The sequence below is a fragment of the Danio rerio genome, chromosome 2, assembly GCF_052040795.2.
Source record: "Danio rerio strain M-AB ecotype USA chromosome 2, GRCz13ab, whole genome shotgun sequence".
Classification (NCBI taxonomy): Eukaryota; Metazoa; Chordata; class Actinopteri; order Cypriniformes; family Danionidae; genus Danio; species Danio rerio.
Genome location: NC_141022.1, coordinates 3,466,893 through 3,481,982, shown reverse-complemented (window position 1 = coordinate 3,481,982; position 15,090 = coordinate 3,466,893). Strand labels below are relative to the sequence as shown.

The following is a 15,090-nucleotide window of genomic DNA, read 5'->3' as shown; positions in this document are numbered from 1 at the left end:
ATAATATATATTATGATTATGATGAGGGGACATGGTGGCTCAGTGGTTGGCACTGTCGCCTCACAGCTGGAAGGTCACTGGTTCGAGCCCCAGCTGGGTCAGTTGGCATTTCTGTGTGCAGTTTTGCATGTTCACGTTGACCTGGGTTTCCCCCACAGTACAAAGACATGTGACAGAGGTGAATTGGATTAACCTAATTGGCCATCGTGTATGAGTGTGTGAGAATGTGTGTATGGATGTTTCCCAGTACTGCCCAATATTGCCAATTTCGTTTATTCAATTCTCCTATATAATTATCCAAATAATTCAATTTAAATGAATTAAATTTAATCCAATCATAATCCAATTAATTAAGTGTAAACCCCGAAATAAGATGCCTGTTAATATAAATGATTAAAATTAATTTGGATAATGAAAGCATTTTAAAAAAAGCATTTTAATCGAAGATTGAACAAAAGGACATTCCCAAAATAAGTGAACCTTTCCCAAAATATATGGCCACAGCCATGTCACCCTGCAGCCCAAGACCGGTTACTCACTGAAGCTAAGCAGGGCTGAGCCTGGTCAGTTCCTGGATGGGAGACCACTAGGGAACACTCGGTTGCTGTTGGAAGTGGTGTTAGTGAGGCCAGCAGGGGGCGCTCAACCTGTGGTCTGTGTGAGTCCTAATGCCCCAGTAAAAGTGAAGGGGACACTACACTGTCAGTGGGCGCCGTCTTTCGGATGAGATGATCAACCGAGATCCTGACTCTCTGTGGTCATTAAAAATCCCATGGCACTCCTTGTGAAAGAGCAGGGGTGTAACCCCGGTGTCCTGGCCAAAGTCCCTCTATCGGCCCATACGATCATGGCCTCCCAATCATCCCCATCCACTGAATTGGCTCTATCACTGTCCCAATAGCCGGTGTGTGGTGAGCGCACTGGTGCCGTTGTCCTGTGGCTGCCGTCGCATCATCCAAGTGGATGCTGCACACTGGTGGTGGTGTGGAGAGACCCCCCCCTCATGATTGTGAAGCGCTTTGGGTGTATGGCCATGCACAATAAATGCGCTATATAAACACACATTACATTACATGACATTACAACTACACTTTCAGTAGAAATTTCCCAGAAAGAGCAAATATATCAGTCACTTTTAAAATTTCAGGATAAACAGCTTGACAGGAAAAAAACAATACTATTTTTATTTAATATTTATAATCATGTAAATAATTGCATAATTATTTAACTTAATTTCTTAAGAGATCTTTTAGACTTATTTTAGGTGATGCTTGGGTTATTCACTAAAATTAAGTGGAACGCACCTTAAATCTTGATCTGATTTGCAGGACTGATCCATGAAAGAAGGTGTGGAGGGGGGGTACATTTGCATGGATGCAGGCACACGCACACATCTGGCTCAACCGGTGCACTGCACATGCCCTTTTTAGTCTTGGATAGAAAGTGCCCTTCCAAAATCATCTGAAGTGCCCCGCAACTACCCCCCTTCCCACCACCCCCCCTTCAAATATCTTTTCCTGCACATGCCCCTTGAATATTCTCTGCACGAGGCTGCATGGATGTAATAATAATGGTTAAACTTGTTTTTGATAGACACTCACCACACAAAATATGATGCAACTGGGGGCCCTCAGATGTGCTGGAGCCCTATGCGGTGCCCTATTACCTCACTTGTTGGTTAAATCCGCCCCTGAGTACAAACAAGAAAAAGTTCATCAAAACTAAAAACCAACTAATCATGCCACCTACTGGACAACAGTGTGTAGTGCTCCATTGGCAGCTTATTCCAATAGTATCTGGATGCAGCCTTTATGATACAAGCTGAGATTGCATCACTCAGCGATGCAATGTCAGAAACAATGGGCTAGTCGCATTTCCACTGTCGGGCCAGCGCAAGCCAGGGCTTTTATCGGGCCAGGCAGGGCCAAACGCCCAGGAGGTTGAGCAGTATTAGTGAGTGACAGGTGATGGGTCGGGTTAGGGGTGGGGTTGGTGAGCGCATTAAAAGGCATTGGATGCAGCTCAAATTGCACTGCACCAGGTCTGCATCCAGACACCTCTCGCTTATTCATTCATTCATTCATTTTCTTGTCGGCTTAGTCCCTTTATTAATCCGGGGTCGCCACAGTGGAATGAACCGCCAACTTATCCAGCAAGTTTTTACGCAGCGGATGCCCTTCCAGCCGCAACCCATCTCTGGGAAACATCCACACACACACACTCATACATTAAGGACAATTTAGACTACCCAATTCACCTGTACCGCATGTCTTTGGACTGTGGGAGAAACCGGAGCACCCGGAGGAAACATGCAAACTCCACACAGAAACGCCAACTGACCCGAGGTTCGAACCAGCGACCCAGCGACCTTCTTGCTGTGAGGCGACAGCACTACCTACTGCACCACTCCCTCGCCCCTCGCTTATTTAGCTAGTTTAAATGAAAAACCCTTTTAATTTTCACATATTTTTGCTGAAAACTGGGTAATATGCTTTACTTGATTAACAAATGCTTCTTGATTAAAGAATTTTTATATATTTTGACTAGAAACAAGACAAAAAGTCATAAGAAAAGCAATTTAGCAGTGTATTCATATTCATTCTTAATAACTCTTTTCTAATAACTGATTTCTTTTATCTTTGCCAGGATGACAGTAAATAATATTTGACTTTTTTTTATTAGTATTCAGCTTAAAGTGATATTTAAAGGCTTAACTAAATTAGGGTAAAGTTAGGGTAATTAGGCAAGACATTGTATAACAGTGGCTTGTTCTGTAGACAATCCAAAATATAGCTTAAGGGGGCTAATAATTTTGACCTTAAAATGTGGTAAAAAATAATTTTTAAAAAATTAAAAACTGCTTTTATTCTAGCCGAAATAAAACAAATAAGACTTTCTCCAGAAGAAAAAATATTAAAGGAATTACTGTGAAAATTTCCTGAATCTGCTCAATATCATTTGGGAAATATTTGAAAAAGAAAACCACTACACCGGAGGGCGATTAACTCTGACTGTACATCTTTTCTGTGTCTTCTCAGGACGTTCCAGCCGTTTTTTCCTCTGCTGGATGTCTGTCAGAGTTCTGGTGTTCAGCTGTGGGCTCTGTGGGCGATACAGTTCCTCTGCTCTCAGAACGGTAGCAAACACTAAAACAGACGTGTCACTTTCAAACCAGTTTTTAAAGTATCTGTCTTCTGATCTGTGCGTCAAATTTGCATGAGAGATTAAAATAGACGCCACATTAGCATGAGGAACTTTTCTGTCTCTATGCAAGACCAGCATGCAAATTATATTGCATTTGACTGTACTTTACACTGCAAAATGCTTGGCTCTGTGGCCTCACAGCAAGACGGCCGCTGGTTCGAGTCCCGGCTGGATCAGTTGGCATTTCTGTGTGGAGTTTGCATGTTCTCGGGTTTCCTCCAGGTGCTCCCCCACAGCCTAAACACACGCGCAATTGGGGAATTAGATTAACTAAACTGGTCATAGAGTATGAGTGTGTGTGTGAATGAGTGTGTATGGGTGTTTTCCAGTACTTCCGCTGCGTAAAACATATGCCGGAATAGTTGGCGGTTCATTCCACTGTGGCAACCCTTGATAAATAAGGGACTAAGCCAAAGGAAAATGAATATTGCATATCTTGCGATTTGACTATTGGGTTTTCGAATCTCAGCTGAGTCACTTGGCATTTGTGTGTGGAGTTTGCATGTTCTCCCCGTGTTGGCATGGGTTTCCTCCGGGTGCTCCGGTTTCCACCACAAGTCCAAACACAAGCGCTATAGAGGGAATTAGGAAAGCTAAATTGTCTGTAGTGTTTGTTTGTGAATGAGTGTTTATGAATGTTTTCCTCTGATGGGTTGCAGCTGGAAGGCATTTGCTGTGTAAAACATATGCTGGATAAGCTGGCGGTTCATTCCGGTGTGGCAACCTTTGATTAATAAAGGGACTAAGCCGAAAAAGAACACGAGTGAATGAATAAGTCGAAGGCTGACTTTGTAACGGTGCTGGTGTTGTTGTAGCCCCTCAGTACTGCAGTATGCTGGAGTCTGAAGGAGGAACGGATTTACTGAGGGTCCTGATCCACCACGCAGAAACCCACAGCGACGTCAAGAGTCTGGTGGAAAGCATCCTCAAGATCCTGGAGAGAAACCTGCATCCCACAAACACAGGTTTAAAACTAAACCAGATTCCTATAAGTTGATGTTTCCCATATACAGCTGAAGTCAAAATTATTCACCCTCCTGTGAAGTTTTTTTTTAAGTATTTCCCAAATGATGTTAAACAGAGCAAGGAATTTTTCACAGTATTTCCTAAAATATTTTTTCTTCTGGAGGAAGTCTTATTTGTTTTATTTTGGCTAAAAATAGATTTTTTAAAAGCCATTTTAAGGTCAATATTATTAGCCCCTTTAAACAATATTAGTTTTTGATTGTCCACAGAACAAACCACTGTTATATAATGACTTGCCTAATTACCCTAACTTTACCCTAATTACCCTAGTTAAGCCTTTACATGTCACTTTAAGCTGAATACTAGTGTCTATAATATCTAGAAATGAGTTATTAACTATTATGATTAGAAATGTGCTGAACAAATCTTCTCTCCTTTAAATTAGGGGAAAATAAATACAGGATGGCTAATAATTCTGACTCAGCTGTATTTTCACTAATTTATAACTAATACAGATATAATTTTGCTCACGCTTTACAATAAGGTGTCATTAGTTAATGTACTTACTAACATGAACAATGAACGATACATGCACTGCATTTATTAATCATAATTCAACATATGCATTATTTAATTTAAAAGTCATGCTTGTTGAGTTAATATGAACTAATAATGAACAATTTTATCATCCATAACCGCAACATTTTTAGTTTAGGTCATAATTCATGGTAACAAACCATTAACTAACACTACTGGCTTAATGAACTACTAATTAGCTGGTGTTACTTGGGTTTAGGTTTTGGCTAGATTAGGGATGCAGAATAAGATCATACTTTATAAGCAATGCACATATCTTCATATCTTATCTTCATATCTTAATAATAGGCAGGTAATAAGCCAGTAGGTAATAGCCTGAATGGGGTATTGCACACAGACTTTGAATTTCAGTCTGCCAGCCCCAGGGCTTTCGGTGAATTGTCATCCCATACAAAAAATGTCACGTAAAAGATCTGATTTCATTTGTTTTTTTCTGGCTAAACTAATAGAAATAATGTGTTTTCAGTTTATTAAAATGTGCATTTTGTGAACTTGTAAAAAAAAGTGATTGTTTTTTTCCCCAAATCCCAGAAAGCAAGTAGGACAGAAAGGGAAGCGGGTGGGCGGGTCAATCCATGCTTTTTAAAACACTATTGGTTGGGTTTAAGGAAAAGGGGGTCGGTCTGTTGGTCATTCAGTAAATCAATCAGTTAATAGCGGCCTCTGGTGGATTTACACGAGAACAGCAGGCGCAAATGGCACCCGCGAGAAAGATTTGAGATCTGAAAAAGCGTACACAGCGCCCTCTGGTGGATTCGCGGCAACAGCAAAATAACGTAGCTCCTGGGATATATTTGGCATTCTCCAGAAATGTATACAGGGGTACATAATCAGAATGAGCCTGGGTTGTGTATTCATGGCCTGTTATGCCACTTTTAGTGCTCTACAACATCGATGCTGTAAAAGGAACCTTATGAAATTGAAAATAGCCACATAAAGCTTTCACCGGAAGCTCATCATTGGCTGAAAAACACTAGCTGTGCATATTGCCCTTTGTGATCTTAACTAAACCACAATAACTAATGTTAACACACATGTATAAATACTGTAATGAATGTATTGTTCAGTGTCGGCTCATGTGAGTAAATATATTAACGAATACAACCTTATTGTAATGTGTTACCATCATTTCTTCTTGTTTGGTCTTGTTATTCTAGTGAAGGCCGTCCGCTGAGGAAGTATAAAAACAGTGGATCCTACATGCTGAAGGGATTCATCAGCCAGAAACCTTTCATAACTCTTCACAGCACATTTATCTGCTGGTACATTTGTTTTTTTCTGGCTAAACTAATAGAAATAATGTGTTTTCAGTTTGTTATTAAAATGTGGATTTTGTGAACTTGTAAAAAAAAGTGATTGTTTTTTTTCCCCAAATCCCCAAAGCAAGTAGGACAGAAAGGGAAGTGGGTGGGTGGGTCAATCCATGCTTTTTAAAACACTATTGGTTGGGTTTAAGGAAAAGGGGGTCGGTCTGTTGGTCAGTCAGTAAATCAATCAGTCAATAGCGGCCTCTGGTGGATTTACATGAGAACAGCAGGCGCAAGTAGCACCCGCGAGAAAGATTTGAGATCTGAAAAACAAACACAGCGGCCTCTGGTGGATTTACACGAGAACAGCAGGCGCAAATGGCACCCGAGAGAAAGACTTGAGATCTGAAAAAACAAACACAGCGGCCTCTGGTGGATTCGCGACAACAAAAACAGCAAAATAACGTAGCTCCTGGGATGTATTTGGCATTCTCCAGAAATGTATACAGGGGTACATAATCAGAATGAGCCTGGGTTGTGTATTCTAGTATGTGTCATGGCCTGTTATGCCACTTTTAGTGTCCTCTTCTTCAATCAGGTCAACATTCGGTCTGTCCTTCCTCCATCTGACACAGCGTTGGCAGAGCACTATTACCATGCCCAAAGCCCATGCCAGCACTGTGCCAATCCCAAAGATGACAAAACCGATGGCCACGAAAAACAGGTAGTCCTGAAGGTCCAGTCCGGGGTGGCACTGTCTTCTCAACCAAAGGCCCAATTCGGAGAGACGCTGCCCGCGCAAGTATGACGGACCATCACACACCGTCTGGCCCTCTTCTGGATCCATAAAACACAAGAAAAGACATGACAATAGGGCTCGGCGATATGACAAAAATATCAAATGCTCCTATTTTACCCCATTCACAAGATGTGAGGTTTTGTGTCTCCAGAATGTGTGTGTGAAGTTTAAGCTAAAAATACCCATCAGATTACTTATTATACACTGCAGAATATGCCAGTTTTGGGGTCAGAGGAAAGTGGAGCTGTTTTTGTAGTCTGTGCATTTAAATGCAAATGAACTAGTTCGTCCCGCCCACCGTTCCCACATGCTTGTCTGTTTCTTTAACGTTAGGTCAGATAAACAGCAGTCAGTGACAGAGACAGACAAGGATAATGCAGAAATCCAGTTTCTTAGTCAAAATCAAAAGTACTCATGTTATTTGTTGTATTTGTGTGGTTCATTCAAGCCTTTCTGAAATGATGAGTCACACACAAACTGTATGCATTGTTTATGCACGTCTACTTGAGGCAAATGTGACAGGATTCAATTTAATATACACTGCCAAATCCATATACTACTGTACAAAACAAACCACATACAACATCAACAAAGCGGAAGTCCTGTTGCGGGATCGAAGCATCCTCGTATATAGTAGTAGTGATTCTATGCGGCTGTGGTAATGAATTGCATATCAATTTTACTGCTTTTATTCCATTACAAATATGCACCTTTTTAAAAACGTTTTAAACTCATTCTTGAGCTGCAGCTGATCACAGAGAGGTGGATCAGATCTTTTAATCCCACTTTCTTTGCACATCCTGTTCTGTGGACATATGTATACGAGTTACTATGAAGACATGTTAATACACGCCTGTCAATCAATATCGGAAGGCGGGAAAAACCGCACTCATACATCCAACACTGGCTCATTCTGAAAATGTAGCCCTGTATACATTTCTGGGGATCACAAATTATGTAGCCAGATGTACGTATGGTTGCATTTCATCTTTAAAACAAACGCTACGGAGCAGTATGATGCCGTCGACAGCTTCTGTTTCTTTTCACGTTACGGGCTGACCGCTTAAATCCATGTGGACGGCTTTTTTGCTGTTACCAGTTTGTCCAGTAGCTCACCACGTACGTCAGCGGACTTGAGTCTGGAGAGGAACGGTTCTGGAAAGCAGGTAAAACACAAACAAAAGCCAAAAAATAAAGTAAAAAAGTAAATAAGAGTGTGAGAATGTGGTAAAATCTGAAAACGTAGTAAAAAATCAGGTGGCTGTGAGGGCTTTTGTTTTTCTGGATTGCTTTTGGAGTTAGGTTTAGGGAAGGGGGTGTGTGGGGTATAAGTCGGTCAGTCAGTCAGGCGGCAGCGGCCTCTGGTGGATTTACGTGAGAACAGCATGCATTGAATGGCACTTACGAGAGAAATTTGAGATCTGAAAAAGCGTACACAGCGCCCTCTGGTGGATTCGACAAAAAAAATGTAGCTCCTGGGACGTATTTAGTGCTCTGCAGAAATGTATATAGGGGTACACATCAATAATGAGCCTGGGATGGCATATAGAATGAGGTCAGCCACAAAATAAATGTCCACACCTTTTAATCGCTACCTTTTTTTTGTATTTTTAATTATTCCTGACAAGTCTTTGAATGCCAAGAGAGTTTGTGTACAAGTACAAGCTGTTGGTAAACCTGGCCGTTAATGTCATCAAATGCTATCTTAAAGGTTAGCTTCTTAGCAATGGAAATGAGCATTGCTGATTCAGTGGTGCAAATCAACACAGTGCCCTTTGGCATCTCTTCATACTATGTTACCTTACACACTGACATGCTGAATAATTCACACTCGTCACTCGTCACAGTCGTTTACTCTTTGTGTTTATGCTTCTGTAAGGAGACACGCTTCCTGCTGCTGCTCCACTTCACTCTGTCTTTTCACTTGGAAACTGAAAAGTATCGTGAATGTAATTAATTACTGTTATTAAATGACTTTTCTGCTAAATAATAGTTAAGTAAGGCATTACTTTTATTTTTAGGTAAGTATATTATAGTTATAGGTGCTCCGGTTTCCCTCTCAGGCCAAACACATGCGCTTAGGTCAATTGGGTAAGCTAAATTGTCTGTAGGGTATTTGTGTGAATAAGAGTGTATGGGTGTTTCCCAGTACTGGGTTGCAGCTGGAAGGGCATCCGCTGTGTAAAACATATGCTGGATAAGTTGGCGGTTCATTCCGCTGTGACAACCCCAGATTAATAAAGCGACGAAGCTAAAAATAAAATGACTGAATGAGTTCAGGGTATTTTTTGTGTTATACTAATATAATTTTCAGAATAACAATTTTTTTTAGCTAAAAAGGCCTTTAGGTCATCACATTTAAAAATATATAACATTTTGAAACATTTTTCAGTGAATTTAGACAATAATCTGAAATAATATAACATTTTTTATACAGTTATTTTCACTAAAATAAGAGTTTGGTTAACAAACACCTTTAATATTTCTATTTGTCTACTATTATTCGTCTATTTGTTTATTTTTAACCGGCTTAAGTTTACCCTTCCTTAACCCTAAATACAGATTTGGCTTATTGCCCTTTTTGGTTTGGAAATTAGTTTTCTGTGCATGTATTTATGTGTGTATATGTATTTGTATATATATTAATTTATTTTATTTTCTTATTTTTATTTGTTTTAGTATGTCCTTGTCATTACTCTTCAGTTATTCCTTTTTATTGACACTGCTGTTGTTATTTCTGGCACTATTATTAATACTATTATTTAACAACCTGTATATTGGTTAGTATGTATATATATGCACTTTGCTATATGCTGATTGTCCACAGCATGTTTTTCTGTGTTCGAAAAATACAAAATAAAAGAAAAATTTGATGGAAGAAAAAAACAAACATCTTTAATAATAGAAAGATTATACATTTTGATTCAAATAAACTACAAAATTTCAACTAAATTAGATTTTTTTTAATGTGTGTCTTTATTTTTCCTCTTTATCAATATTTTATTTAATATTTAATAATTTGGGTTTACGTTATCTTTAGTTATGTTGTTAAATTAGCATAATTGAGTACAGCCCATTTTGAAAATTAATATTTTCCTCAATTTCTCAGTGAATATAGGCAGTGTATTTTTGTGCATTTAAACAAAACAGATTTATTAAACAGATATATTTATTAAAATAATATTTTTGTCACCGAACACATTTAAAAATTAAAAGATAAAACAATTAAATTCAAGCAAAATATTGCAAACAAAAATAAAAATACAACCTACCATTTTTTTGCCTCTTGATTTTTCTCCTTTTTTAGAAATTTGCATTTAATATTTTTTTCCATAACATATAAATTTGAGTGTGCTAGTTTTTGGAGCCTTATCATAAGTTATTTTGTTAGATTAGCTCAAGATTTGGCTTCAGTTCTGACTAAACTAATGTATATGCTCTAATATAATATTGTAAAGCTTCCTATTAAAAATATGAATTTAAAAGAGATTTGTGAGGGGTTTACTCTATGCTGAGCACTGTGTGTGTATATATATATATATATATATATATATATATATATATAAATATTATTAAATATATTGTATATAAGTGTCAAAATATTTTAACAGTAAGTAAAGTGGACTATTTTTAATGCAATTAAAATGTAAAAATCTGTGGTGATACACTCCTTCTGTCTGCAGTTAAAGTTAGTTTAGGCTCTGCTCTAAATAAGCCCCTACAAAGCCAGCGAAAGGTAAAAAATGAATGAATAAAAATAGGCCAGCAGATGAGGGGCTGGAAGAGCTTAGAGCAGAGGGGAGATTATAGTTGTGTTTGATCTTGCATTGTTGCGTTAAAAGTGGCATGTTCATTTAAGAGCAAAATAATTAGCTGCACTGGAGGGAAACATCTGTGCTAATTAAAAGCAGCCGTTATCTGTAGCATTCCTATTCCGCACACTGTACCTGTGTTTGTTTTATGAGTGTGTGTGTGTGTGAGTTTGTATGTGTGTGTGTGTCCATGTGTTTTTATGCAATAAGAAGCCACTAGGAGCCTAAATATAAGTGGTTATAACTGGACATTTCTGAAAGAATAAGTCATATTTAATCAAATAAACTGCATGCACAGCCTACCTAGAAATTTAAAGGTGTCCGAGTGCATCCAGAAGCAGAGCACTGTTGTATAAGACTGACAAGCTGTATTCTGTGAAAACAACTGGCTGGATGTACTTCATCTCTCTTATTACATGGCTATTTGCCACAAAACAAAAAACAGAGCCCAAATATTGTTCTGAGCTATAATAGTTCTTTAATTCTTTAATTAAACTCAAAGCTGACAGAAACTAAAACAGCTAATAGAGTATACATTAATCTGTGCATTATTCAGACACAAGATGGCGCTAAACAGTCAAAAACACAGCTGACAGAAACTAAAACAGCTGATGGAGTATACACTAACCTGCGCATTATTCAGACACAAGATGGCGCCAAACAGTCAAAAACCCAAAGCTGATAGAAGCGAAACTGACTGAATAGACATATACACTAACTTACATATTATTAATTCACAAGACAGCACCAAACCGTTAAAACTGTGGTGTGACAGAAAAGAAAACACAAATTAATATGGATGTAAACAATCATATGGATTTGAACGCAGGTAGTGATCGACATTTCCTGATGAGTATTATTTATCGGTTGTTATCATGCAATAACCTACCTACCATGTCTTGACTGACCAATCAGAATAGAGTATTCAAGACAGCCATGTAATAAAGTCATATTTAATACACTTTTCTAACTTAGAAAAGGAGTAAGCAATAATATTTGAGTTACTTTTGGAAAAAAAATGTTTCTTTGAGGAGTTTTAAGTGAGCAGTAAAGTACTTTCGTTATTTGTAATGTGTTACCCCAACACTGGAATTGAGTAGCCTATTACAGACAGCTGTGCAATTAGCTTTTATTTAATCAAATAAACGGCATGCACAGCCTAACTATAAATATTAAGGTGTACGAGTGCATCATTTTATGTATTTTATGCAGTAACAATTATGTGGCAGCGCTACACTGTCAAGGGTTCCCGCTCAACCCGAGGGACCGCAGACCCAAAAACGTGACGGACGACGTTGTTCCATGACTATTGCTCAGTGAAGTTAGATGAAGTTTTTTGTTCGTTTATTTTAATATCCTGATTACCGTGATTTTTACTCCTTGAAACCTGTTGTGTTGTGAAAAAAACCCGCCTGATCTTACGAGGAAACGTAAGTATTTTACATTTAGGCAGTTAAGTGGCTAATTTGTACGAATTCGTAAGAGTTCAGTCATGCGAAAACGTCCGATTTTAAAAAGGAGGCGTAGCATTTAACCCCAAGCGTCATTGGGTGATGAGCAAATCGTACAAATTAGATTGAATTAGCCACTAAATCAAATAGTTACGAATTGCCATGAGATTGCGTTAGAAAAAATGCAGCGCGTTTTCGTAAATTGTTTGCGTTGTGAGAAAAATGTGTTTTAATTCCATGTGTTTTCTTAAATTGCAGCACGTTAAGCTTTCTTTGCCGCTGCATGTTCATTTTAATTCAGCAATTTATTTTTATAAAGTGAATTAATTCAAATCAAAAGTAACTCCGATTACATTTTTATTAAAAAGCAACTCAAATATTACTTACTACTATTCTAAGTAATTAGTAAAGTAACGCATTGAAACTATGAACTAGCGTTACTTGTAATGCGTTACCCCTAACACTAAATAAAAAAGTTACGAATTGCCATGAGATTGAGTTGGAAAAAATGCAGCACATTTCGTAAATGGTTTGCGTTGTGAGAAAAATGTGTTTTAATTGCATGTGTTTTCTTAAATTGCAGCACGTTAAGCTCTCTTGGTCACCGTATGTTCATTTTTATTCAGCAATTTATTTTTATGAAGCAAATTAATTCAAATCAAAAGTAACTCCGATTACATTTTTATTAAAAAGTAACTCAAATATTACTTACTATTATTCTAAGTAATTAGTAAAGTAACGCATTGAAACTATGAACTAGCGTTACTTGTAATGCGTTACCCCTAACACTAAATAAAAAAGTTACGAATTGCCATAAGATTGCGTTGGAAAAAATGCAGCACATTTCGTAAATGGTTTGCGTTGTGAGAAAAATGTGTTTTAATTGCATGTGTTTTCTTAAATTGCAGCACGTTAAGCTCTCTTTGCCGCTCCATGTTCATTTTAATTCAGCAATTTATTTTTATAAAGCGAATTAATTCAAATCAAAAGTGACTCAGATTACATTTTTATTAAAAAGTAACTCAAATATTACTTACTACTATTTTAAGTAATTAGTAAAGTAACGCATTGAAACTATGAACTCGCGTTAATTGTAATGCGTTACCCCTAACTCTAAATCAAAAAGTTACGAATTGCCATAAGATTGCGTTGGAAAAAATGCAGCGTGTTTTCGTAAATTGTTTGCGTTGTGAGAAAAATGTGTTTTAATTGCATGTGTATTCTTAAATTGTTGCACGTTAAGCTCTCTTGGCCACCGCATGTTCATTTTAATTCAGCAATTTATTTTTATAAGCAAATTAATTCAAATCAAAAGTAAATCCAATTACATTTTTATTAAAAAGTAACTCAAATATTACTTACTACTATTTTAAGTAATTAGTAAAGTAACGCATTGAAACTATGAACTCGCGCTACTTGTAATGCGTTGCCCCTAACACTAAATAAAAAGTTACGAATTGCCATGAGATTGTGTTGGAAAAAATGCAGCGCGTTTTCATAAATTGTTTGCGTTGTGAGAAAAATGTGTTTTAACTGCATGTGTTTTCTTAAATTGTTGCACGTTAAGCTTTCTTGGCCACCGCATGTTCATTTTAATTCAGCAATTTATTTTTATAAGCAAATTAATTCAAATTAAAAGTAACTCCAATTACATTTTTATTAAAAAGTAACTCAAATATTGCTTACTACTATTTTAAGTAATTAGTAAAGTAACGCATTGAAACTATGAACTCGCGTTACTTGTAATGCGTTACCCCTAACACTGGAATTAAGTATTCCAGACAGCTGTGTAAATAAGTCCTAATAATCAAGAAATCTACATGCACAGCCTACCTATGAATTTAAAGGTGTTCGAGTGCATCCAGAAGCAGAGCTCCTCGGTGTCGCAGGCGCATCGCCAAGGGTTCCCGCTCAGCCCGAGGGACCGCAGACCCCCAAGAGCCATCAAAAAGCTGACATTCAGCCTGTTCAGGTTATTCCTGCTGATATCCAGCACCTGCAGGACACTGGGAACAGAGAAAATCTGCGGGTGGATCTCCGAAAGCATTGGGTTATCAGTGAGCCTCAGCATCACCAAACTCTCCAGCGCACCGAAGGTCTGCTCCTGGATCCTCCCGAACAAGTTAAAGGACAGATCCAGGTATGCAAGCTTCCTCAGATTCCCAAAAGTGGACTCAGAGATGTGCGTTAGGGAGTTGTTGCTGCAGTCCAGGTACAGGAGGTCGGAGAGGTAATTGAGCTCGAGCGCGGGCAGGTCGGAGATGCGGTTGTTGGAGAGGATCAGCTGGCGGGTGGTCAGCGGGAGTCCGGAGGGGAAGTTTAGGAGGTCCTGCTCCGCGCACTGGACCACATGCTGGTCATCGCACACACAGCGCTCCGGACACCCTGGAGAGACAGAGGACACCGCGCGCGCCAAGAGCACCAGCAGGATCTGTGCGCGCTCCCGCCGGACACACGCTGCTGCGACCGCGCGCTTCATCAAGTCTAATTATGGAGGTTATTATTATGGAAATATAGCAGACACATGCTGCAAAAGCGAGCTTCATCTAGTCTGAGCAGGTAGTGTTGGCGAAACCGAGGAGATCCACTGAGAGGAAAAAGCAGACACTCTGATGACCCCTCAGTGAGAGAGGGAGAGAGAGAGAGAGAGAGAGAGAGTATTGGTTTGTATGAATAATATTATATGTTGAATAATAATATAATATATTGAATATTAATGTGATATATTGAATAATATGATGCATTGTTAAAATTTTATTTAATTATTATATATATAAATATCCCTTTTTAAACTACTATTTACTGTGTGTATTGTTCTTAGTATTATATATATATATATATATATATATATATATATATATATATATATATATATATATATATATATATATATATATATATATATATACATATATATATATAATACTAAAAACAATACATATATATATATATATATATATATATATATATATATATATATATATATATATATATATATATATATATATATATAT

At 37.8% G+C, this 15,090-nt stretch overlaps 2 protein-coding genes across 21 annotated transcripts in view; one reads left to right on the top strand and one right to left on the bottom strand.

Annotated features, from left to right (window-relative positions):
• Positions 1 to 6,119, top strand: part of zyg11l (zyg-11 family member, cell cycle regulator, like) — a 29,970-nt gene extending 23,851 nt beyond the window's left edge. For 6 of the 17 annotated variants that reach the window (XR_015478110.1, XM_087240334.1, XM_087240333.1 and 3 more), the window contains 3 exons: positions 3,039 to 3,136; positions 4,020 to 4,169; positions 5,925 to 6,119. Coding sequence is in view for 8 of the 17 variants with exons in the window: in XM_087240334.1 (XP_087096460.1) it covers positions 3,039 to 3,136; positions 4,020 to 4,169; positions 5,925 to 5,941 (265 nt within the window). In the remaining 9 variants the exon portion in view is untranslated. The remainder of the gene's footprint in view (positions 1 to 3,038; positions 3,137 to 4,019; positions 4,170 to 5,924) is intronic. The other 11 variants (XR_015478116.1, XR_015478115.1, XR_015478109.1 and 8 more) reach the window with 2 other exon arrangements.
• The window catches only part of LOC101882074 (leucine-rich repeat-containing protein 52), a 29,013-nt gene continuing 19,762 nt past the window's right edge, over positions 5,840 to 15,090 (bottom strand). The window contains exons 2-3 of one of the 4 annotated variants that reach the window (XM_087240344.1): positions 13,910 to 14,695; positions 5,840 to 6,851 (exon numbers count right to left, since the gene is read on the bottom strand). In XM_087240344.1, the coding sequence (XP_087096470.1) occupies positions 6,559 to 6,851; positions 13,910 to 14,555 (939 nt within the window). In that variant the 5' untranslated portion in view covers positions 14,556 to 14,695 and the 3' untranslated portion in view covers positions 5,840 to 6,558. Of the gene's footprint in view, positions 6,852 to 7,288; positions 7,969 to 13,909; positions 14,696 to 15,090 lie in introns of those variants that run through there. The other 3 variants (XM_087240343.1, XM_087240346.1, XM_087240345.1) reach the window with 3 other exon arrangements.